Source organism: Chiloscyllium plagiosum, unplaced genomic scaffold, assembly GCF_037043375.1.
Source record: "Chiloscyllium plagiosum isolate Xiang-an unplaced genomic scaffold, Cpla_swu_hap1 HiC_scaffold_8, whole genome shotgun sequence".
In the NCBI taxonomy this organism is placed as follows: Eukaryota; Metazoa; Chordata; class Chondrichthyes; order Orectolobiformes; family Hemiscylliidae; genus Chiloscyllium; species Chiloscyllium plagiosum.
The window spans coordinates 33,248,099-33,273,828 of NW_028270146.1; the positions used below are offsets into that span (position 1 = coordinate 33,248,099).

General features: G+C 38.6%; 1 protein-coding gene across 5 annotated transcripts in view; it reads right to left on the minus strand.

The window, feature by feature from the left end:
- Positions 1–25,730, minus strand: part of unc79 (unc-79 homolog, NALCN channel complex subunit) — a 219,713-nt gene that overhangs the window by 167,117 nt on the left and 26,866 nt on the right. For all 5 annotated transcript variants that reach the window (XM_087989676.1, XM_087989677.1, XM_087989674.1 and 2 more), the window contains exons 8-13: positions 22,139–22,203; positions 18,869–18,957; positions 18,502–18,542; positions 15,936–15,964; positions 6,143–6,372; positions 981–1,152 (exon numbers count right to left, since the gene is read on the minus strand). In XM_087989676.1, coding sequence (XP_087845802.1) covers positions 981–1,152; positions 6,143–6,372; positions 15,936–15,964; positions 18,502–18,542; positions 18,869–18,957; positions 22,139–22,203 — 626 coding nt within the window. The remainder of the gene's footprint in view (positions 1–980; positions 1,153–6,142; positions 6,373–15,935; positions 15,965–18,501; positions 18,543–18,868; positions 18,958–22,138; positions 22,204–25,730) is intronic.

Below are 25,730 nucleotides of genomic sequence, written 5' to 3' on the forward strand. Positions count from 1 at the left end.
TTCTGCCATTCTCTAACTTCTCATTCCTTCCTGTTAAATCATTCTTGATGTATTTTAAATTCTATACAATCTTCTAATCTACCACTAATATTACAGAACTGTGCACTCTTTCTTCTTCTATTTTGATAACTATCTTTAACCACAGTGCATAATTTGCACACAGACTATTTCCCACACTGAAACATATCCTTACTGAGTGCAATGAAGTATCTCCTTAAGTACTTGTCTCTTGACTATCGTATTCTTTAACTTGTCTTTCACCTTCACTGTCTTTACATCTTTGAAATTGCCTTTATTAAAGTTTAAAACATTCGTCTCTTCACCCTCAAACTAAATAAAATTCATGCTGTCATCTTTGCTACTTAGAGGCTTTTAACGGAAGTCCATTCATTGATCCTGTCATTACATATCACCTGGTCTAGAATGGTCTGTTGTTTGGTTAGCACTCGAATAAGCTAGTTGAAGAACATGACCAGAATGCAATCTATGAACTCAGGTCAGGGTAGGCACAGGGCACACAACTCACATCTCAGTGGTATTGGATATCCAATCAGACTTTCATAAAGAGTCATACAGTAAGGTAAAACTAGTAATCGGAAGTGTAAACTTTCTGTATTTGAGCCCCCAAATAATATTCACCTCTGTCAATGCTCACCCCTAACAATATTTACCCCTACCCAAAACGTCCGTCTCCTGACAATGTGTTCACCCTTCTTGAAAACGTTCACGCCTACCTAACAATGTTCGCTTAACCTCCCACCTCCAACAATGCTCAATCCCCATCTCCACAAAGCCTGAACTCCTCAGGATCTCAACAAACATTAGTGACTGAAGTTCAGTTGGTCACCAGTGCCCTATCAGAAGATTCAGGCCATTATCATATTTCAATTTGTTTGCAGGCATTCATCATCTTCCATGAACTAATTTAGTGCCGATATATTCGTAAGTGTTACATGAAAATCATCATTTTAGTTACGTACCAAAACCCATATTCCAAACTGACTTAATAGTCGCTGATCATTTTTATCATCATCCTTGTTATCATACTCCATATTGTCTAAAGAAGGTTGGGATAAGGACAATCCCATTTGTCTTCTTCTATTTAATTCAAACTCCCGCTGCTCGGCATGATATTCAGCTTCTTTTAGCAAACTGCAGAAAAACAAGAAAAGATGCAATTGCTAATAACATTTTCATTTTTGGAATATAATACAATCCTATCTGAAAGAGCAGCTATAGCAAGAAAAGGTCCTCTCAACAACTTTATTTTGATCCTAACTATCAGTCATTCCCCTAGTGATACAAACAAACTTTATGTCAGTACTAGGTACATAAAGAAAGAACCCAAAGGCCATTTTCCCAGCTCAAGGAAAGACTATCTCTTATTTCTTGCATTTCTTACGGAAAGGTGTTTAGCCCATATGTCTTCATTGCTCGGACCTTTGAGTAAAGGAGTTTGGATGTCATGTTGAAGTTGTACAGGATGTTGGTGAGGTTTCTTTTGGAGTACTGTGTTCAGTTCTGGTCTCCCTGTTACAGGAAGGATATTATTAAACTGGAGAGGGTTCAGAGAAGATTTACTAGGATGTTGCTGTGATTGGAAGGTTTGAGTTATCGGGAGAGGCTGGATAGGCTGGGACTTTTTTTATTGGAGCTTGGGAGGTTGAGGGGTGACCCTATTGAGGTTTCTAAAATCATGAAGGGAACGGATAAGGTGAACGGCAGATGCCTTTTCTCTATGGTGGGGGATTTCAAGACTAGGAGTACATTTTTAAGGTGAAAGGAGACAGATTTAAAAAGGAGATGACAGGCAACTTTTTTTTATAGCGAGTGGTTCATTTGTGGAATGAACTTCCAGAGGAAGTGGTAGATGCAGGTACTGTCACAACATATAAAAGACATTTGGATAAGTACATGAATAAGAAAGGTTTGGAGGGATATGAGTCAAGCGCAGGCAAGTGGGACTAGTTTAGTTTGGGATTAGGGTCAGCATGGGCTGGTTGGACCGAGGAGTCTGTTTCCATGCTCTATGAATCTATAAATACATTTCTGATCCTGACCAGACAATCAAATGATACAGAGAAGGCATTTAGTATTTCCTAATAGGGGTTGAAAAAATAAAAAAACACACAAAAATATATGTCACCAGAAGATAATGATTTCACCAAAATGTTAAAAACATTTTTGATTACCCAGGAAACATAGAACATAGATCAGTATAGCACAGTACAGGCCTTCAGCCCTTGATGTTGTACTGACCTGTTATCCTACTCTAAGATCAAACTAACCTACACTCACCCTTCATTTTACAATCATCCATGTGCTTATAAGGGAGTCGCTAAATGGCCCTAATGTATCTGGCTCTACTACCACTGCTGGAAGTGCATTCCACACACCCACCACTCTCTGTGTAAAGAACCTATTTTTGACACCTCCCCTAAAACTTCCTCCAATCACCTTAAAATTAAGACCCCTCATGACAGTCATTCCCACCCTGGGAAAAAGTCTCTGTCTATCCACTCTATTTATGCCTCTTATCATCTTGTACACCTGTATCAATTCACCTCTTATCCTTCTTTGCTTCAATGAGAAAAGCCCGAGCTCCCTCGACCTTTCTTCATAAGACATGCCCTCCAGTTCAGGCAATATCCTGGTAAATCTCCTCTGCACCCTCTCCTGAAGCTAGGGATTTTCAAAAACTTTTAAGAAAGCAATACACTTTCTCAATTGTTCACATCAAAATTGGTGGGCTGCAACAAAGAAACTAATTATGGCAGGTTTGATTAAACAACTATAACAATTTTTTTAAAATGGGGACTGATATGAGTTAATTAGCTTCATGGATTCCTCAGAGTTCTTAATCATCTGAAGTAATTTTCGGGTAAATACATTAAATGCTATTTGAGGTGTAGACATTATACTTTGCATCAGAAGGATTACAAATGCAGAAATGAAAACTTTAAAAATTAATTTAAATAATAATTTTCACTTATGTATCATTTTAACAAAACAAATTATTTACAGGAGTATAATTAAGGAAATATTGATGTTGAGCCACATGATGTACTCAAATAAGTGACTAAATGCTTAACCATTTGAAAATATTAGAAATGATAGTAAAAGTTTCTTTCAATAAATAAGGAACAAACGAGAGGCAAAAGTAGAAATTGGGCCACTCTAAATTGATGCAGGAAGGCTCGTGATGGGAGATAAGGAACTAGCTGAAGAACTTAATAAATACTTTGTGTCAGTCATCACAGTGGAAGATGTGAATAATATCCCAACAATTAAGGAGAGTCATAGAGATGTACAACATGGAAATAGACCCTTCGGTCTAACCTGTCCATGCCAACTAGATATCCCAAACTGATTTATTCCCACCTGCTAGCACCCAGCCCATGTCCCTCCAAACCCTTCTTATTCATATACCCATTCAAATGCCTCTTAAATGTTGCAATTGTACCAGCCTCCACCACGTCCTCTGGCAGCCCATTCCATACACGTACCATCCTCTGCGTGAAAAGGTTGCCCCTTATGTCCCTTTTATATCTTTCCCCTCTCACCCTAAACCTATGCCCTCTAGTTCTGGACTCCCCCAACCCAGGGAAAAGACTTTGTTTATTTATCCTGTCCATGCCCCTCATACATTTGTAAACCTCTATGAGGTCACCCCTCAGCCTCCGACACTCCAGGGAAAACAGCCCCAGCCTGTTCAGCCTCCCCCCATAGCTCAAATTCTCTAACCCTGGCAACATCCTTGTAAATCTTTACTGAACCCTTTCTAATTTCACAACATCCTTTGATAGGAAGGAGATCAGAATTGCACGCAATATTCCAACAGTGGCCTAACCAATGTCCTGTACAGCTGCAACATGACCTCCCAACTCCTGTACTCAATACTCTGACCAATAAAGGAAAGCATACCAAATGCCTTCTTCACCATCCTTTCTATCTGCGACTCCACTTTCAAGGATCTATGAACCTGCACTCCAAGTTGTCTTTGTTCAGCAACACTCTTTGGTCCTTACCATTAAGTGTATAAGTCCTGCTAAGATTTGCTTTCTCAAAATGCAGCACCTCGCATTTATCTGAATTAAACTCCACCTGCTACTTCTCGGACCCACTGGTCCATCTGTTCAAGATCCTGTTGTAATCTGAGGTAACCCTCTTCGCTGTCCACTACACCTCCAATTTTGGTGTCAAGGGGCAGAGTTGAGTTTGGTGGCCATTACAAAGGAGAAAGTACTTGAAAAGCTAAAAGGTCTAAAAATTGATAAATCTCCTGGCCCGAATGGGCTACATCCTAGAGTTCTGAGGGGGGTGGCTGAAGAAATAGCAGAGGCATTGGTTGTAATCTTTCAAAAATCACTGGAGTCAGGGAAAGTCCCAGATGATTGGAAAATCACTGTTGTAACCCCTTGTTCAAGAAAAGATCAAGACAAAATATGGAAAATTATAGGCTGATAAGCCTAACCTCAGTTGTAGGTAAAATTCTAGAATCCATCATTAAGGATGAGATTTCTAAATTCTTGGAAGTACAGGGTCAAATTAGAACAAGTCAGCATGAATTTAGTAAGGGGAGGTCGTGGCTGACAAACCAGTTAGAATTCTTTAAAGAGGTAACAAGTAGGTTAGACCAGGGAAACCAACTGGATGTTACCTACCTAGACATCCAAAAGACCTTTGATAAGGTGCCTCTCGGGAGGGTGCTGAGTAAGGTGAGGGCCCATGGTGTTCGAGGTGAGTTACTGGCATGGATTGAGGATTGGCTGACAGACGGCAGAGAGTTAGGATAAAAGGTTCTTTTTCGGAATGGCAGCTGGTGACAAGTGGTGTCCTGCTGGCCTCAGTTTTGGGGTCGGAGCTGTTCACTTTATGTATAAATGATATGGACAAAGAGACTGGGGGCATTCTGGCGAAGTTCACCGACGATACAAAGTTAGGTGGACAGGCACGTAGTTCTGAGGAGGTGGGAAGGCTACAGAATGATTTAGAGAGTTTTGGAGAGTGGTGGAAGAAATGGCTGATGAAATTCATAGAGAGCAAATGCGAGGTCTTGAACTTTGGAAAAAAGGACACAGGCATGGACTATTTTATAAATGGTGAGAAAATTCATAAAGCCAAAACACAAAGGTATCTGCGAATGGTAGTACAGGATTCTCCAAAGGTTGACTTGCAGGCTGAGCCTGTGGTTAAGAAAGCAAATGTAATGTTGTTATTTATCTTAAGGGGGTTGGAATGTAAAAGCAGTGATGTGCTACTGAGACTTTATAAAGCTCTGGTTAGGCCCCATTTGGAATACTATGTCCAGTTTTGGGCCCCACACCTTAGGAAGGACATACTGACACTGGAGCGTGTCCAGCGGAGATTCAACGGATGATCCCTGAAATTAACATTTGATGATCGGCTGAGGATCATGCAATTGTATTCAATAGAGTTTAGTAGGTTGAGGGGAGATCTAATAGAAACTTACAAGACAATGCTTGGCTTAGAAAGGTTAGACACTGGGAAATTGTTTCCGTCAGGCAGGGATATGAGGACCCGTGGGCACAGCCTTAGAATTAGAGGGGGTCAGTTTAGAACGGAAATGAGGAGACATTTCTTCAGCCAGAGAGTGTGGGCCTGTGGAATTCATTGCCATGGAGCGCAGTGGAACCAGGACGTTAAATGTCTTCAAGGCAGAGATTGATAAATTCTTAATCTTGTAAGGAATTAAGGGATACGGGGAGAGTGCAGGTAAATGGCATTGAAATGCCTATCAGCCATGATTGAATGGCGGAGTGGATTCGATGGGATGAATGTCCTTACTTCCACTCCATTTCTTATGGTCTTATGGTCTAACCAAAGAAGTAAGTTTTAATGAGGATCTTAAAGGAGCAGGGGTTTATAGGTGGAGAAATTTAGGGAGGGAATTGAAGAACTTAGGGCCTAGGACTGAGCTGAGGACAAAAATGAACCAAAAGTTTAAGACGGAACAGCATAAGTGTAAATGTTTTGAACTGATTAATTATAAACCATGCACTTTTTTCTGAAGTGGTTAAGCCTATTGGTATAATATAACTATAATTAATCAAATAAGGCAGAATATGTATTCGTATTTCATTGGGAAGATCAATTTTTAAGGATTAATATTATTGATTACCTGACTACTGATTCCACGGTACAGACTAGCTCTTCTGCACCACACTCTCTAGTGTTCATTGGAGGGGGTGAAGTCTGGTACAGGTGAGTCTCCGCAGCAGCACCAATCTCACTGCTGTGGTGATTGTAATGACACCTTTTGCAATAACGCACTGGTTTGTTTCCATGACGACCACAGCATCCTGCTGAGAAGCAGGTAACAATGGCTCTCCTAACGTGCGAGCTACAATTCTTATGGGGAACAAAACTTTCATGTTAGTTAAAAGAGCCACAAGTTCAATTTTTTTAATACTAGAAAGTATTCTTTAGGCTTTCAAAATGCTAAACTTTCAAACAACACTTTCCAGCAGATCAATAATTTTGGATGAGTTCTAATATCTTCTTTCCTGTTGATGAAACATTAAAGATCCTTAAAATTAATATCTGCTTGCAATATTTTAAAATGCCATTTGGTGTTAGTTGTACTTTCAGACAGCCCAGTTAGGTACTGGCCAAACTCAGCAGCAGTCTAGCCAAGGCAGTGTACACAATAAAAAATAGCAGCATCTGTAAACTGAGAAAATCAGTCAACATTTCAGAATTACGTTCTTACAGTTCTGATGAAAGTTAAATAAACTTGAAATCTTAGCTGGTTTTCTCTGTACAACCTATGACTGATGTGCTGAATGGTTCCAGCATTTTATATTTTTTTCAGATTTCCAGTATTCCAAAGTGTTTTGCTTCTAAGTTAGTGCGTGTTTTAAGTCAGATTTGTTTCCAGCTTGCCAATCTAATTTTCTTCATCAAAAAGAAAAAGGATCCTGGATTTATAATTATCCTATAAATTAACACATCTTCACATTTCGTGTTCTCAACAACAGAATCAATAGAAAACTGAAGCCTTGGTGAAGTTAAATTTAAAAACACAATTGCAAGACTAAATGCTAAAACTCATATAAATGTATTTTCAATCTCAAGTTACCTTCTCTCTTCATCCTGTTAAGGTAAACAAAATATGTCAGGGTATTTAAAGGCAAGTGAAAGTTCCCTCTCCATTTAATGCAACTCAAATTACCTTTCAAAGCACTCAAAAATCAACAACTCCATTGAGAGCAGTCCTCTTTAGCATCTTCTTCGATCCAAAATAGACATAATCAGGATACCATGAGGTACCAAATGTAAGTAACTCCATGAACAACTAAGATTTGGAGTGTAATAATTTAAACCGTAAACAAGCTGGCCAGATTGTTACTGGTGTATAATGTCACCAGTGCAGCTCCAGATATTCTATTCTAATTTTACTATTCTATCTATCTCCAAGGAACCATCAAATACTCTGAATCATGTAAGTTTGCTTAATGAAATAATTCATAGGAAAAGCTGCCAGGTGCTCCTTTTCCATGCAGTTTAACTTGAATTTATTTCATAGTGGGTTAAAACAAATCAACTATATTTTGATTTTAGAGCTAAAAGGGGAGAACAAGGATGCTGCTCGGACAAATCAAAATGGTTTGGTTGGATATTTGCATGAACTGGTCAGGATGTATCCTGTGGTCGATACCGATCAGTTGATGCAAATATACAATCAAACTACTTTTTTTTTGTCCGAGCAACATTCTTTAGGATATCTGTTCTTCCCTTTTAGCTCTAAAATCAAAAATATGTTGTTTTTATTTACCCACTGTGAAATTAATTCCAGCTAAACTGCAGAAAAGAGCTGATAAATCTAGTACCTTACAGGAGACATTGGACATCGGATCACAGCTTTGCTGACCCATCCCCGTTTGCATTGTGACCCCTACATTCTCTGGTCAATGCTCCTCACTTAATGATGTGAAATCACTTCAAAAACATTTACTTAGAAGTTGATGTTAGTTGTTGATAATGCATCTGAAGTAAAACAAATCAAGTGATTTGAGCGATTTATGAAATAAGTAAAGAAATAGATTATCACCAAAAGGAGTAGAGTTCCTTAATGTTATTTGCACCAACTAGAAAAAGTACAATCTTACTACAAATAATGAAAGGAAATTTACTGTCCTTCCATTCTACCCTCCCTCACCATCCTCTATAAATGGAAAACAAGCAGTCAGTACAAAAAAACTTTAACATTATGCTCTGTTGGTGAAAATAAACAAACGTTTTAACATTATTGGTTTATCAATGTGTCATTTAAAAATGGCACAATTCTTCATTGCTTCAATTTTTCCTACAGTGAGGTTTTTATGGTTATGGTATTTCTCAATATTTCCTGATGGGGAAGAAAGGTAATCAGAAGGGAAATTTGAATAGTTCCATTCCCAGGCTACTTCAAATGCTCATTTCCATAACAGCCCTTTTAGAAAAGATGACATATCAATTTGGTTTGTTGCACTGTCTGTCACGAAGATAATTTTTTTTGATAAATAGACATCATAGATAGTGAAGAAGGCTTTTGGTATGCTTGCCTTTATTGATCAGTGCATTGAGTACAGTATAGGAGTTGGGAGGTCATGTTGCAGCTGTACAGGATATTGGTTAGGCCAATTTTGGAATACTGCATGCTGTTCTGATCTCCCTGCTATAGGAAGGAAATTGTGAAACTTGAAAGGTTTCAGAAAAGAATTACAAGGATGTTGCCAGGGCTGGAGGGTTTGAGCTATCGAGAGAGGCTGAATAGGCTGGGGCTATTTTCCCTGGAGCATCAGAGGCTTAGAGGCCACCTTATAGAGGTTTATGAACTCATGAGGGGTAAATATACAAGGTTCTTTCCCTGGGGTGGCAGGAGTCCAAAACTAGAGAGCATAGGTTTAAGGTGAGAGGGAAAAGATTTAAAAGGGACCTAAGGGGCAACTTTTTCACACATATTTGGAATGAGCTGTCAGAGGAAGTGGTGGAGGCTGGTACAATTACAACATTTAAAAGGCATTTGGATGGGTATATGAATAAGAAGTGTTTAGTGGGATAAGGGCCAATTACTGGTAAATGGGATTAGATTTATTTAGGATATCTGGTCGGCATGGATGAGTTGGACCGAAGGGTCTGTTTCATGCTGTACATTTCTATGACTCAATGGTGGGTGGTGGGAGCACTGCAAGGTAAGAGTCCCAGCAAACAGTAGATTTTCTAGATTTATAGCTGTCCTTTGAAAATACACTTACACCTCTTTTTGGAATTTTAGTTTTAATAGTGGTTTTAAATTTAATCTCACCAAGACTTTAATTGTCTATTGATTCAACTTTAGTTGAGGGTTATAGGTTGCTTCTAAATCTAGGATCCCTCTTCCTCTTGGTGAAGAAAATTAAACTTACAAGCTGGAAACAAACCTGACTCCATCACACACACTAACAAGACACAATGTAAAACTGGAAATCAGCAGTTTGTGGATATGTGGGGAAGTTGGTGAATACATTATGCATCACAGGAAAACAAATAGCAATATCAATATAATGGAATATTTCCTCTTTTTTGCATCAGAGTCATGATAAATTATGCAAAAGGAAATACAATGAAATTATTTTTGAAAATAGCAATAGCACTTATTAAAAATTTAACAAAAGAATCAATAGCCACTATTATATGATTATTTATTCAAATAACTTGCAGATCCTCTACCAACATTTCAAAGTGATTTAGGGGTGCTATGAATACAAGAAACTGAGTGCAAAAAGAGAACAGGAATCTTCATATCATATCAAGACATGTATTGATAGACAGGATTACAACATCTGTTATTTGTGGCTATTCTATATCCTAGTACAATGGATATGCAAATACCAAAAACATTGAGGAGAATCCTTTGGAGGAAAAGCCTTGGATTGACAAACATATCTCATCAATATTAAATTCCTTTCTCTTAAAGGATATAACTGCACTAAATGCATCTCTTTGATGTTGAATAATACGAAGCAGTAATTGAGATAAATTCTGCTATTATGCCAATGTAGCCACACATTAATCACAAATATCTCCATTAAAAAAGTATAATTTGGCTCATCCTTGGATATTATTAGAATACTCAGAAAACTAGATTTAACATTCAAGTTAATCAGTATGGTCTAAGTTGAATTTAAAATTACACATTCACAATGTACGATTAATTAATTTTGTTTATCTTGCGTATTTACTTCAATACTATATTTTAAATACTTTTTTGTAAAAATGCCAATGAAAACTTTACTTTTCAAAGGATTATAATTTAAAATTAAATGTATTTAACAAGTTAACAAAAAAAGGAATAGAAAGTTTTTCAGTTGGAGAATGATCAGTACAAAATCAAATAGTCATTACGTTGCATTTTCAGCATGAGGTAAAACTAACAGCATATTTTTGTAGAGCTAGCGATTTTTTATGATTCCTTCTTTTTTATCACAAATGATATTTAGTTATCATTTTACCAAATGTAATTAACTTCTCAAACAGCTTGTCACTGCACAATTTCACACAATTTCAATAAATAAGTTACTGCTTCATAAAACAGTACACCATAACGGTGACATGATAGAAGATAATTGTATTCAACATAATGTGCATTTATTCTCTATTCAAATCAGTGGCTAATATAATTTTTAAATGTTTTACAAGCTGGGCTAGCTAAGTAATTAATTTTCATTCTGCAAGACAAACTGAATGGTAAATACTGAAAGCAAAATACAGAAACATCAACAAGAAGCACAAGAAAGGCACATATTTGACATTTTCAACTCAATGAAGAATGCACATCTAGCTTTTTTAGAGGCCTAATGCTTGTATAACCAGCCACAGTGTAAGGGCACTGATGATTTGTTAGCAACATTGACCATGATTGCAATTAAGATTTTCAATGCTTCAAGCATTATAGTGGACAGCAATGTTAAATGAATTGCATCAAACAATTATTGCAATATTTGAGTTGCATCTAATTCTAAAACCAACGGCTGAATTATATTAGCATTGCAAATTGGGAAAAAACATTTTTTTTTCCTATGGGAAGAACAAAAACATCTATTCCTTCAATTCCCTTTGGTCACTATTTACAAGAAGGGTTAAGAACAACAACAAAGACTTATTTTTGTTGTAGACCCTTGTATTGTAGTAAAGCACCAAAGATATTTTACCAAAATATTTCAAAACAAACAACAAACTAAGAATGATATTAGGAGAAATTAGAGTTTTTTTTGTTTATTCATTCAAAAGAATAAATGGCCAGGCCAGCATTTTGTGCTCATACATAATTGTCCCTTATAAGGGTGGTGGTCAGCTGCCTTTTTCAACCACTGGAGTTCTTAGTGTGTAGGAACACCCACAATGTTATTAGGAAGGAAGTTCCAAGGTATTGACTCAACGATGGTAAAGGAATGGCAATATAGCTCCAAGTCAGGATGATATGTGATTGGAGCAGAAGTTGCTGCTGGTGGTGTTCTTACGCATCTGCTGCCCTTCCCTTTTCAAGTGCTAAAGCCTGTAGGTTTGCTGTTGTAAGAAATTGGTGAATTGTTGTAGTGCATCTTGTAAGCGGTATATGCTGTTGCCACTATCCATTAGTGATGGACGGGGTATCAATGAAATGGATTGCATTGTCTTGGATGGTGTCGAACTTAATGTGTGTTTTTGGACGAAGTTAAAAGTGTTTTTGGAGCTACACTCATCCAGGACAGTGGAGAGTATTCCATCACAGTCCTGACTCATGCCCTGTAAACGGTGCTCAACCATCGGGGAAACAGGAAATAAGTTTCTCGTCCAGAATTCATGGCCTCTAACCCGCTCTTGCAGCTATTGAATGTGTATGGATGGACCAGTTCAGTTTCTAGTCAATGGTAACCCCCAGAATGTGGACAGTGGGAGATTCTGCAATGTTAAACCCAACAAAAGCTCAGGGACACTGATTAGATTCTCTCTTATTGGTGATGATGTGGAGGAGCTGCGGTTCTACTGTGGGTGGACAAAGTCAAAAATCACATAATACCAGGTTATAGTCCAACAGATTTATTTGGAAGCACTAGCTTTTGGAGTGCTGTTCCTTCATCAGGTCTAGTGCTACTAAATAAACCTGGTGTTGTGTGATTTTTAACCTTATTGGTGATGGTCATTGGTACTTGAACAGCATGAATGACAACAAAAAGCATGATCAAAGGTTGGTTTTAAGAAAGTTTTAAAGAAGGAAAGGTACAGAAGCACAGATCTGTTGAGTATCCCAGAGCTTTGGGCATTGACAACTGAAGGCGAACCAATCAATGGTGGAGTAATTAAAATCAGGTATGCTTAGAAGGCCAAAGTTAGAGGAGGAGAAAGTGAGAACTGCAGATACTGGAGATCAGAGTCGAGAGTGTGGTGCTGGAAAAGCCTCAGCAGGTCAGGCAGCATCCGAGGAGCAGGAGAATCAATGTTTCGGGCATCAGCCCTTCATCAGGAATCTTGCCCGAAACATGAATTCTCCTTCTCCTCAGATGCTGCCTGACTTGCTGTGCTTTTCCAGCAACACACTCTTGACAAAGGACGAGTGCAGATATATGCGATGCATATTCTGATGGAATTGAAAAGTGTGGTGCTGGAAAAGCACAGCAGGTCAGGCAGCATCCAAATAGCAGGAGAGTCGTATCAGGCATAAGCTCTTCATCTGGAATTGGGGGGATGGTAGCTGGGAAGGCGATAGGTCAGTACAGGTGGGGGGTAGGTGGTGATAGATCCGAGGGAGGGTAGAATGGATAGGTGGGAATGTACCTGTCCATCTTCCTTCCCACCTATCCACTCCACCCTCCCCTCCAACCTATCACGCCCACCTGTATCTACCTATCGCCTTCCCAGCCACCTTCTCCTCCATCCCCAAGGGGCATCATGTAGTGGGCCAAGGATAGATCATCAAGGGATGCAAGGGAAGGAAGAGACACCATTGCAAGTGATTTTCTGGCAATGAGTAGGCAATTAAAAATGGAACGAGGTGAAAGCAGTCCCACAAAAGTGGAGAATCAGGACGTCTTATGGTGTTGTGATAGTCTCCCTACCCCTGGACTAGGAAGCCTGGATTCAAGTCCCACCTGCTCCAGAGGTGAATAATAACATTTCTGAATGGGTTCATTAAGAAAATCTGGTTAAATAAAAATATAATCAGAAGTGGAGAATCATTCAACGAGGTTGATGTGATCAACTGTGCAAAGGTTGCAGACAGACCAAAAGGGAAAGCTTACTTTTGTCACACTACCATAGGATATAACTTGTGCTTTTGATGAGAGCTGTTTTGGTATTGTGGCAGCTGATTTAATTCAAACATGGAGTTCCAGGAAAATTGGAAATGGATTTGGGAGGCGGGTACATGACTTTGGAGATTGTATGGCAATTTTAAAGAATGGTGAGGTCAAGAGTTGTTTTTTGAGGCGTGATGACAATACACTTAAAGGATAGGGGTACAAGACCTGAAGAAACAAAATCATTTATAACATCTGAATCGGGAGGGAAGCTCATCTGTACTTTAAGCAGGTATGGTTTCAGGGAGTGATTTCTGAGATTCATGGATAACATGAGCTTGGAAATGGCACAAGAGGAGAAAAACTGTAGAAAGATTTAAATTCAGGGCTAGAGCATTGCGTGCATTATGGGATATTTGGCCCAGTGTGCTTGGTAGAAAGGAGAGATGCAGCAGAGGCAGCTGAGTGGATTGTCCTGACATTCGTGAGGACGTCCATGAGCATCCATTATTGCTGGAGGTGAAGGTGAGGGGAATCGGAGGAGAGAAGTTTTAGAGAATGTTTTACAGTAAATGAAACTTAGAGGTTACTTTTGCATTCCAGGTTAATCCTAGAACATTGAGCATTTTTTAAATAGATTCCCCACAGTGTGGAAACAGGCCCTTCGGCCCAACAAGTCCACCATGCCCCTCTGAAGACTAACCCATCCAGACCCATTCCTCACCCTTACGTTTATCCCTGACTAATGCACCTAACCTATACATCCCTGAACACTATGGGCAATTCAGCATGGCCAATTCACCTAACCTGCACATGTTTGGATTGCGGGAAGAAACCAGAGCACCCAGAGGAAACCTATGCAGACACAAGGAGAACATGCAAACTCCAGACAGACAGTCGCCAGAGGCTGGAATTGAACCTGGGTCCCTGATGCTGTGAGACAGCAGTGCTAACCACTGAGCCACCATGCCGTTTGCAGCAGATGATAGCAGGATCACAACAGTGGTCTAGTCAAAGCTAGCAGATAATGGCTAAATCTGTTGTTCAGCATGAGTGATTTACAAAAGTGATCAGAGATGCCTTATTGAAATTGATAAGGCGGGACTGTCAAGACTACATGAAATGGCAAGGCCAAATCTGTGGCCATGAATGTGGTTTAGGGATATTACATGGAGAGAAATTTCAAAAAGACAAGCAGGTGGGAAATTCACAGTGGAAGGTACACGATAAAATCATCTAGGATAAGAAATTATTTGGTGCAAAAGCTGGAGAGGAAAGCAGTGTGGAAATATTTTAATTGCACTTGGGAGTACAATGAAGAATAAGGATTTTAAAGAGATGTGAGATACGTGTTGAATAAGGTGAGAAATGTAAATGATAAGAAAGTGATAGAAGAACTGAGAGAATGAGGCCAAAGGTGTGACCTGAGATCTGATAGCCACTGTGATAGTCTTGGCGAGGTAAATATAAAAGATGCAGCCAGTGGGCTAGATGTCCTCACCCCACAGGCTGGTTTCTGTTAATGTCATGGTGTTAGAGCAATCTGTCAAAAATAAGTTCATTAATGGCAAAGGCTCTGCTACAAGTCACTGCACTTTTTGGATGGTAATTTGTAGAGGGCTGGTAAGAGAAGATCTGCTGGCAGAATCCACAAGGTCAGTGAAAGACAAATTGGACAGGAAGAAAATTGACAAGGTTACTCCTTTCTGGATTGACTGACAGCAAGACTGTCAAGAAAGTATGATGGAGCAATTTGTGTTTTTGCTCAATACCGAGTACCTCAAACCTCATTGAAGAATGCCAAGTCAGGGAGAAAAGGAATCTGTAGGCTTAATCAAGAGAGAATTGAGCTTACAGCAACAAGACAGCAGAAAGTCAAGGAATGATATAATGAAGAGAATTGAGAAATGAAAGGAAGCACAACAACATAAGGGAATCTAAAAAGGACAAAAAGCAATTAAATTAAATAGAAAAAAAATGCAAATAGTGTAATGGGCTCATGAATTAATATGCCTTCTCTTTTGTATTACAGCACTTTTTGAACTGAGATATCAATCAATCTCAAGATACCTGATGGCAGACAGAAACATTTGCACCTGCAAAAAAATTTTGATAAGGACTTCATTTGAACCAGCTCTAATGGTTTTGTTACCTTGGGGAGCCATTACTTTATTTTTAAATCTTGTACCTCTATACTCCTGTTTTGTTTGACAACAAAATGTGCATGATTGTGTGAAGTACTGCATGAAGCTCCTTCTACAACATTGATTCTGTGAAATTCTGCACCAAAGTTGACTCAAATACATTTAATCAGAGCTATTAACGTTGATTAAATTATAACTTGCTTTTGGCTTTATAAAACAGTAAGTCAGTGTTTTGGACACAAGCAGCCTTGGACTGCAGTTGCAATAAAATTCAGCCCTATGTTCTGTTGTATTCCTTTTACTGTTAAATATTGAGCCTCTTTTCTAAACAATAGGATTTGCTGTTTCACATTTAATTGCCTGAAACACCGAGAAATTCATGAAAGCATGTCACAGCATAAGTACAGTCTGCAGCCTGGTGATCAAACAAACTATTGCATGATGGGATGAGCTGGCAGAAGTGCATCAATCAACCATGAGATGAAAAGCACAACCACTGGAAAATTTCCACCAAATTAAAAACTGGTCTTACCTTCTTCTGACAAATAGCCGAAATTTCAGCTGTAAAGGTGAACATATGCAATGAATCAAAATGAAAAGTATTTTGTAATCATTGCTGGGAACTGGTCTCCGCAAAACTTATACTTTCTGCAAATAAATATATCAATGGCAATAATTTCAATTTTTTAATGAAGAAAGCAGAAGTAAGGACAAAACTGGTGTAAAACAACACCCAGACTATTTAACACTGATTAACAATGGGACCTATTTAAACATTCAAACATTTTGATTGTGCAGTGAGAAGCAGAAATGGCCTGAGGCGTACGTCTTGTAGGTCTGCACCACAAGTGCACTGCGTATCACATTAGTTTGGACACTATAGTTATTCGCCTGAAGTTGTCATTGAGCCCAATTCTAATTGTAAATAAACAGTCAAATACCACCTTCGAAAAATTTGTTTGCAACTAACCATGTCATTTGCAGTGCATATTGAGATCAGTTTTCTCAGACATATAGCAGCTAAACCTGTAGTTCTTAAAGAGACAACTGTCACCTATCTTTCAGATGGTAAGGTTTAACACTTACTTAACTACATGTCATCAAAACTGCAGGTCACCGACAGTCACTGTTCACTTTGTGCCTGATTGCCTTAGGATCGTAGTCAGCTAAGCATCTCAGCTGATAGATATTCATTTACTATTGTATTGCTACCATTCTTCATTAAGCAAATGCAGCAGGAAATGTGCTGTAGATCATCCAATTTGTAAACTAACATCTGATCTCAAATGACTCTTTTAGGAATATTTGGTTTTCATAATTTAGTATGTCTTAAGGAACATCAGGGCAATATTTTCACCAATGCCCATTAAATGTGACATTTAAAATAAGACAATGGGGCCAACATAACCCATCGTTTTTCTCCCCTTTTAAGTTATGTGCTCCCGAACTACAAAAGAATCTCGATTATCTGAAGGACACAGGCAGGGAGTATTTTGTTCGGCTAATCGAATTTCGGATAGCATAGTTTAGCCGAGCATCGGGACTTGCGAACTTGTCAGATAATCCGAAATTCAGATAATTGAATGCCGGATAATCGAGGTTCCTCTGTATATAGTTCATGAGTTACAAATAAATTCATGCCACTGATTATTTCTCTGCAATTGCTCTTACAGCTTTGGGAATCACTTATCAAACTACTATTGCCATCTGTGGTTGATTATTTCTAATACATCAAAACAAAGCAAAATGAAAATGGTTTGAATGCAACATCAGTTTATAGCTTTCTTTAATCACAGAAGCATAAAAATGAACAAGAAAACCCATCCAATCAAGAAAAGTCTATCCTGAACCACTGGGTTACACATATTACAAATAATTTACAAAAAAGCTAATTTTATTGCAATCTGCCAGTGAATAAATAACAAAACAAAGGTTTACTATCTAGTCAACATTACATCAACGGTTTGTATACAATTCCACACCTCTAGCAATTTCCTGGTTGTTGACAAAAAAGAGCTTAGAAACATGATTTTCATCATAAACTGCTTACATGTTTGTACACAAGGCTTTCTTTCACCTTTCTGCTGATAAACCACAGTTTGTAATGCCTTTGTCAGTAGTTACTCTTCCCACATGATGATAATATATATTTTAAAATTAAACATGACTAAATAAAATGTCTGAACCATAAACAGCTTGACAAAAGTCAAATTAAAATGAATGATTGGTATTAATTACCCCATGCCACATCTGACAGGAATTGGTGGAAAGGTAACTCTTTGAAAATTACACAGTACTTACAATCTTGTTCCTGCCAAGGTCTGTGATCACTATTTTGATGAGGCCTTGCTTGAGGGTCCAGGTAATTTTGAAGTACCAATGGGTGGCACATGTACTTGACATGGGATACCCTATCCTGCCAACGCTAATGGAAGAGCTGCAGGTCCTTCAAAACAACCGAACTATTTTTGTGCAGCCAGATATTCCAGCTGTATGATCCTCTGTTCCTCATCTCTTGGACTAGCTTCTCTTTGTTCCCATCTAACTAACCTGCAGTGGTTCAGTTGCACATTGAATAAACAGATTTCTTGCCCCTATCAACCAGCAGATGCTCCAAAAATGCAAATAACTCCCTGACAGCATGATAATGAGGCCAGAGTATGGAAAGGATTCAGAATTCTAACACCACCATAAAATTACCAGGTAAATGTAACATGATGTCACAAGTTTTTAAGTCAATCTGTTTATCTATACCAGAATCTTACTTTGTGCAAGAAATGTGTAGTTAACAAAAATGTGGAACAGGTTTAATAATTTATTAAACAAAGGTTTATAAATTGGCATTAGTAAATGATTGTGCTCCCCAGAATAGCTGCTTGTTACAAACACCCCCTCTCAAATCAGAAAATGTTTTTTTCTACATACTGCTGTCTTACAAAGAGATTCCTAATGTATATTTCCTTTCTCACTAATCTATAATACCACAGTTTGTTACAAAATGACATACACGAACAACAATTTCACATTTCATCTGCAAATTGGTGCTGACAATTACATCTTACTGAGGTGTTAACAAGAATTTTCAATCCAAAACTCACCTTGTGGTAGCAGAACATCAATTAACCATTCAGATTGGATTCTGTTAGAAGAAAAATGGAAGTATAAAATAAACAACAAACTTACAGTATCCAAAAATACACAGGCAGGTTCACATTTGTGGCAGACGTTTTCTTCCAAACTGAAAAGGAAGGCATGCTGATATACATATACAACTAACATGATAAAAATATTGACAACAATTATTATTCTATTCAAAGAATGGAGAAGGACAGAAAAGTTTCAAATAAAGACTGCTGCTTTGTGGTGTTGACTTTAATACCTTTCATATTTTTCCTTAAACTTTTGGCTATATATATTATAGAGTGTTGTGATGTAACAAGTATTAGTTAAATAAATGGTACTCACCCTGCAATCTTCTGACTACATTCTTCACACAGGTATAATGGAGGTGGTTTTTCACCTAATGCCACAGAAATGGATGGATCTATGCACATCTTTAAAAGAGAAATTTTTAAAAACCTATAATTTAGTTAACCACATCAAGCAAAATGTTCAACAGAATTCAAATCATAATAACTGAAACTTGCTTCATTAATGTGAAATAGTTTCCTGTTGCGAGCTACAATTTCAGGAAAAATAGCCAAATAGTCATAGTCTCAAATCAAAATTATCACAAAATTCTAATGAAACAGCAGGAGGCCTTTTGCTTCATCCTATCTGCACCAACTCCGCAAATAAGCATCCTGGCTTTATGACATTCTCTGTTTCAACCTTTCCCCTTCGTGAACTCATTTCTCCCTGTTTCAAAGTTCTGCCCTTCTCCAATTCTGGCATCTTGTGCACCCCAATTTCCTGCACTCTACTATTGGGTACCATTAGTTCCTAGGCAGGAATTTATTCCATAAATGTCTCTACTTCTCTTTCCTCCTTTAAAATACTCTTTAAAACCTATTAGTTTACCAAAGATTGGTCTCCTTCATAAGTCCATAAGATATAGGAGCAGAATTAGGCCATTTGGTCCACCAGGTCTGCTCTGCCATTCAATCATGGCTTATATGCTTCTCACCCCCATTTTCCTGCCTTCTCTCCATTTCCCTTCAACCCATTACCAATAAAAAATCTGTCTAACACCTCCATAAATTTATTCGCTGTCCCAGCATCCACTGCACTTTGGAGTAGTGAATTTCACAGATTTACAACCCTTTGGGAGAAGTAGTTTCTCCTCAACTCTGTTTAAATTTGCTAACTCTTATCCTAATATTATGTCCCCTCATCCTAGAATGCCCCACACGAGGAAGCCTCCACTCCACATCTATTTTATTGACAACTTTTATCATCTTGAATCCCTCAATTTGATATTCCCTCATTCTTTTAAATTCCAGACAGTATAGGCCTATGCTGTTCAATCTCTCTTCATATGACAAACCTGTCGTCTCTGGAATCAATCCAGTGAACCTTCTCTGAACTTTTTCCAATGCCACTACATTTGTAAGGGTCTTATTTCCTCATTGCAAGTTACCATCCTGCCTATTTTTGTGCCGTCTTCAAATTTGGCTATCGAGCCTTCTATCCCTGAATCCAAGTCGTTAATACAGATTGTAAATAGCTGGGGTCCAAGAACCAAACCCTGTGGCACCCCACTAATTACATCCTGCCAACTAGAATTTTAAAAAAATTTGTCCCGACTCACTGTCCTCTGTCCATCAGTCTTCAGTCATCTTTCCAAGCTAATAAATTATCCCTAATCCCATATGATCCAACCTTGTGAATTAACGTTTCGTGCGGGACCTTATCAAGTGCCTTCCAGAAGTCCAGATAAATTACATCTACAGCATCCCCATTATCCAGTGGTGTTCCACAGGGATCAGTGCTGGGGCCACTCTTGTTTGTGATATACATAAACGATCTGGAAGAGTACACTGGTGTTCTGATCAGTAAGTTTGCAAATGACACGAAGACTGGTGGAGTAGCAGAAAGCATAGAGGACTGTCAAAGAATACAGGAGAATATAGACTGGAGAGTTGTGCAGAAAAGTGGCAGAAGGAGTTCAATCCAGGCAAATGTGAGGTGATGCATTTTCGAAGGTATAATTCTAGAGTGAACTATACTGTAAATGGAAGAGCCTTGGGAAACGTTGATGAGCAAAGAGATCTGGGAGTTCAGGTTCACTGTACCCTGAAAGTGGCTGCATAGGTGGATAGAGTGGTCAAGAAGGCATATGGTATGCTTGCCTTCATTGGACAGGGTATTGGGTATAACAGCTGGCAGGCCTTGTTAAAATTGTAAATGACTTTGTTTTGGTCGCATTTAGAATACTGTGTGCAGTTCTGGTCGCCACATTACCAAAAGAACGTGAATGCTTTGGAGAGGGTGCAGAGAAGGTTTACAAGAATGTTGCTTGGTATGGAAGGTGCTAGCTATAAAGAGAGGTTGAGTAAATTACGATTGCTTTCATTAGAAAAAAGGAGATTATGGGGGGACTTGATTGAAGTCGACAATATCATGAAGGGTATAGACAGGGTGGATAGAGATAAGCTTTTTCCCCAGGGTGAGGGATTTAATAATGAGAGGTCACACATTCAAGGTGAGAGAAGAAAAGTTTAAGGGGAATACATTTAGAAAGTACTTTATACAGAGAGTGGTAGGTGCCTGGAATGCACTGCCAACAGAGGTAGTAGAGACAGGCACGGTAGATTCATTTAAGGTGCTTCTGGACAGATGCATGTGTAGTGGGGAGCAGAGGGATAGACCCTTAGGAATTAGACGATAGGTTGAGACAGTGGATTTGGATCAACACAGGCTTGGAGGGCCGAAGGGCCTGTTCCTGGGCTGTAAATTTTCTTTGTTCTTAGTTCTTAGTTTCAAACTTTCATTATGGCCTCTCCAGGCACACAATTGTTTTATTGAATATATACTGGAAGTATTTCTCCAGGGTTTCTGTTTCCTTTAAAATGAGAAAAACCTTTCAGAATAATTTCAGATCAATACAGTTTTCATTAATTGTATTTTTTTCTACATGCTTCATTAAAGTATACTGTTTTCACTAAACGGTCATTGACTTTGCATAGTTAAATAGATTATCATTTAAAATATTTATGAAAGAGTGCTTCCTCACAGTCTCCAAGCTAACCTGCTACCCTTTCGAGAGTCAGATCTCCTACCACCAGAATCGGATCTCAATGCTCCCACCATTGTGACTGATGATTAATAAACACACTCTCCTCACAATCACTAATGCCCTCCCTGACACCCCCGTCTTTGCCCCCAATAAGTTTCCAATGCTCAGCAATCTCTCTTGACTTTCAAGTTAACTTTTGCCCCTCCAAGTCACTTGCATATTTCTTATCAACGGGAAGCTTAATTTCTCCTATGCAATGACCTATGCTGCAATGTCTCCCCACAACAGAATGGATCCGAACAATATACTTCCTGTTTACATCCCTTTATTGCGAGTCCTTAAGCACTGTAACAATATGGGGAAAATGTTCATCATGAATGGAAATCAGGTTCTACATGGAGGATGCATGCTGCTTCACCAAATTATTATCCAGGTATGAAAGATAATGAAAATTAGATGTGCTCCTTAAACAGCTCGCTTATTCACTCTGAGAAATTGCCAGCCCAATAATGACAACAATAATATATTTCGAATTAGTTACAAGATTTTCAGAATACCTTCACAGCAGGTTTGTTGATTGCATTCTGACATTCGACATGCTGACAGTGAATTGGATTCCATGCTAGAAGAAAGTGAAAACCATGAGATGCAATTACACATAACAAATAATTGTGATTGACATCTAAGTTGCTGTTTCCTTGACAAAGGAAGAATGAGATATTCTTAACCAATGTGAAGTCAAACTGTGCCAGTTTCCTCATTTCCCCTCCCCCCACCTTATCCCATTCCAATCTTCCAGTACAGCACCACTCTCATGACCTCTCCCATCTGTCCATCTTTCTTCCCACCTACCCACTCACCCTCCCCTCCAACCTATCACCTTTACCTCCACCTCCATCCACCTAGTACACTTTCAGTTACCTCCTCCCGAGCCCCACCTCCCTCCCATTTATCTCTCCATACACGAGGCTGGCAGCCTCATTCCTGATTAAGGGCTTTTGCCCGAAACATTGAATTTTCTGCTCCTCGGATGCTGCCTGACCTGCTGTGCTTTTCCAGCACCACACTCTTGACTCTAGTCCCCAGCATCTGCAGTCCTCACTTTCTCTTAGTTGATTTTCACAAAAATAAGACATTTCTTGCATTTCTTTTATCCATTTATTGCAATTCATATTGTTACAGTAAATCCAATTTCAAAACAGACTTTGGCCAGCTGAGTTTCAAGGTGTTTTATGCAATTTCCTTAGTTCTGTGCAGGAAAAGTTCATACAGTAGGTCTCAATTCAAACAGCATGAATTTAGATTGGTGGCTAGATTTATTATGATTCAATCAGTGCATTCTGCGCACAAAATCAAGGGACCTTAAGCTTAAATTACATTCAGTTCAAATCTAATTTCCATGATCTTTTGAGCTACTTTACACAATATCAAGATGTTAACCATCCCTGCTCAGACGTTGCCATGGCCCCAGGGTGAATTGGGAGTTCCCATTATTTGTTCACATTTGTAGATTTTTAAACAGCCTCTAAAAATTAAACTGAGTCTTTCAAACACAAGTAACTAATTGGCGTAATGTAAATGCTTTTGATTTTTTTCTAAATTTACTGAATAAACTGACCATCACAAATTATGAAAGTAGTAATGCTCAACATAAGTTCAACACTGAAGTCTCAAGTCAAATGTAGGCAAAAGAAATTTCCTAATGATTGTCACCTACTGTCCTCCTTCAACTAATTAATCCCTGTGTCGAACATCATTTGGAATAAGCAATGTGAACAGCAAGAGCACAAAGTGTATTCTTGTGGAGGTGTTGCATGTCCATCACCAATATTTGTTCGGCAGCATCATTTCTAACTAAATAAAAGTGAAGTACTGTAGATGCAGAAAGTGCTGCACACAGCAGATCTGGTGGCATAAGTGGAGAGATACAGAGTTAACATTTCAAGGAAGAATTATATTGGACTAGAAACATTAACTCTGTTTCTTTCTCCACTGATACTTGGCCCGAGCCTCAATAATCAATTTGTTGCGTACATTACATTGTTGTTACACTACAACAGCAGTTAAAACCATGCAGTTCTTATGGAGACAACGCCTCAACTTCACACTGAGAATATCCGTACTGTATATGTGGCAGGACCACAATATTAAATAAGACAGATTCAGAATGGATCTAGGCAACTCAGAACCAGGTACAGATGAGGCATTATATTCTCGAACAAGCTTTACATTACTTACTTTAGATTAGATTACTTACAGTGTGGAAACAGGCCCTTCGGCCCAACAAGTCCACACCGACCAACCGAAGCGCAACCCACCCAGACCCATTTCCCTACATTTGCCCCTTCACCTAACACTACAAGCAATTTAGCATGGCCAATTCAACTAACCTGCACATTTTTGGACTGTGGGAGGAAACCGGAGCACCCCGAGGAAACCCAAGCAGACACGGAGAGAATGTGCAAACTCCACACAGTCAGTTCTTACATTCTTTTACAAAACACTTTAAATCTATACTCCGGTTTGTGATCCTCTTAGGAGGAAGAACAAAATTTCTCAATCTACTCTATCCAGACAGTTCATGATGTTGAGAACTTCTTCTGATCTTTTCAACCTTTCCAATCCATTCTCACAAGGGAAGTTTCTAATTCCTGGAAACATTCTTGTAAATCTCTTCTGCACTCTCCTCTATATATCCACAACTTTCTTAAGGGACAGTGTTCAGAACTATAGACATAACTGAGGTATAACTAGTGTCCTATGTAAGTTCAGCAAACACGACCAGCTCTTTATGCCCCTAGTAATGAATCCAAAAACACTATACCCTTTACTAAGAGCTCTCTCTTCCTGTCTTACTCACTTTAGCAACTTATGAACATATACACTCAGGTCTCTCTGCTCATGCACACCCTTTGAAAGAGTACCTTTTAACTTATACTGTTTTTCCATCTTCATTGTATGAAAATGTAACACCTTTGACAGTTGAAACTCACAGGCCTAAACTCCTAAAAATTTGGCCAGCCTAGCAGAGTTGGTTTTGAATGATCATGGCTTTGATGCTGGTACTAATTGGCTAATTGGTTCTGTGATGTTAGTATGCCTGTCCTCCCAACTGATGCAGAGAATCCATCTCAAACAAAGTTGATGGAACTTCTCAAGGGCCTTCACGTGGTACCTTTACATAGCTCCATATATTGGAGCCTTATAGAAGAGCCAAAAGGGTGACTGCGTTATACAGATGAGCCTCAATTATCCGAAGGACATGAGTGAGGAGTATTTTGTTTGGTTAATCGAATGCCAGATAATCAAATATCGGATAACATAATTTCGCCAAGCATCGGGACCTTGCAATCTTGCCGGATAATCCGAAATTCAGATAATCGAATGCCAGATAATCGAGGTTCCTCTGTACGTAAGAATCTTGATATTAGGGTACAGATATCATGGTCGTCAAAGAATCTCATCCTCAGGGGTCCGAAGGCAATGCTCATGAGTAGGATGCTATGGCGAACCTCCACATCAATGGTAGTCTTAGATGAGAGGTGGCTTCATAGGCACATAGGAACACTACCACTTTCAAGGTTTCCTCCAAGTAACACAATCCCAATTTGAAATACATAATTATTCCATCATTTTAACCCTTATTCAAGGGTTAAAATCTTGAAATTTTCTCCTAAACAATACTGTTGAGTGTACCTTTACTCTTTACCTATAACAGATCAAGCTAGTGGCTTATCATCACAAACACAATCATAAAGAGGCAACAAACGCTGAGCTTTTCATCAATGCCCAGCTCCCATTGATGAATTTAAAACGTAAAGGTTTATCCCTAAACACAATAAAATTTAATTACATAAACATAAGAGAAAATAATTTCTGTCAATCATCTTCCATGGAAGGTTACTGATTCAAGCTCATAATTACAATGTGAAATGTAGCATGATTCATACCGGAGTGGCAATTAAATTTAGTTGTGTACAGAAATAGCAAGGTTGCTGTGGTAGAATTCAAACAAAGCAATAGTCCAGCAGCCCTTCTAATCTGTTGTTCCCTCCAATTATGAGTCATCCAAAATGAATAAAATAATTTTGAAGCAGCAAAAGCAAATTATATTTAGTAAATAGTGTGCATTGAATTACTTTTAAATAG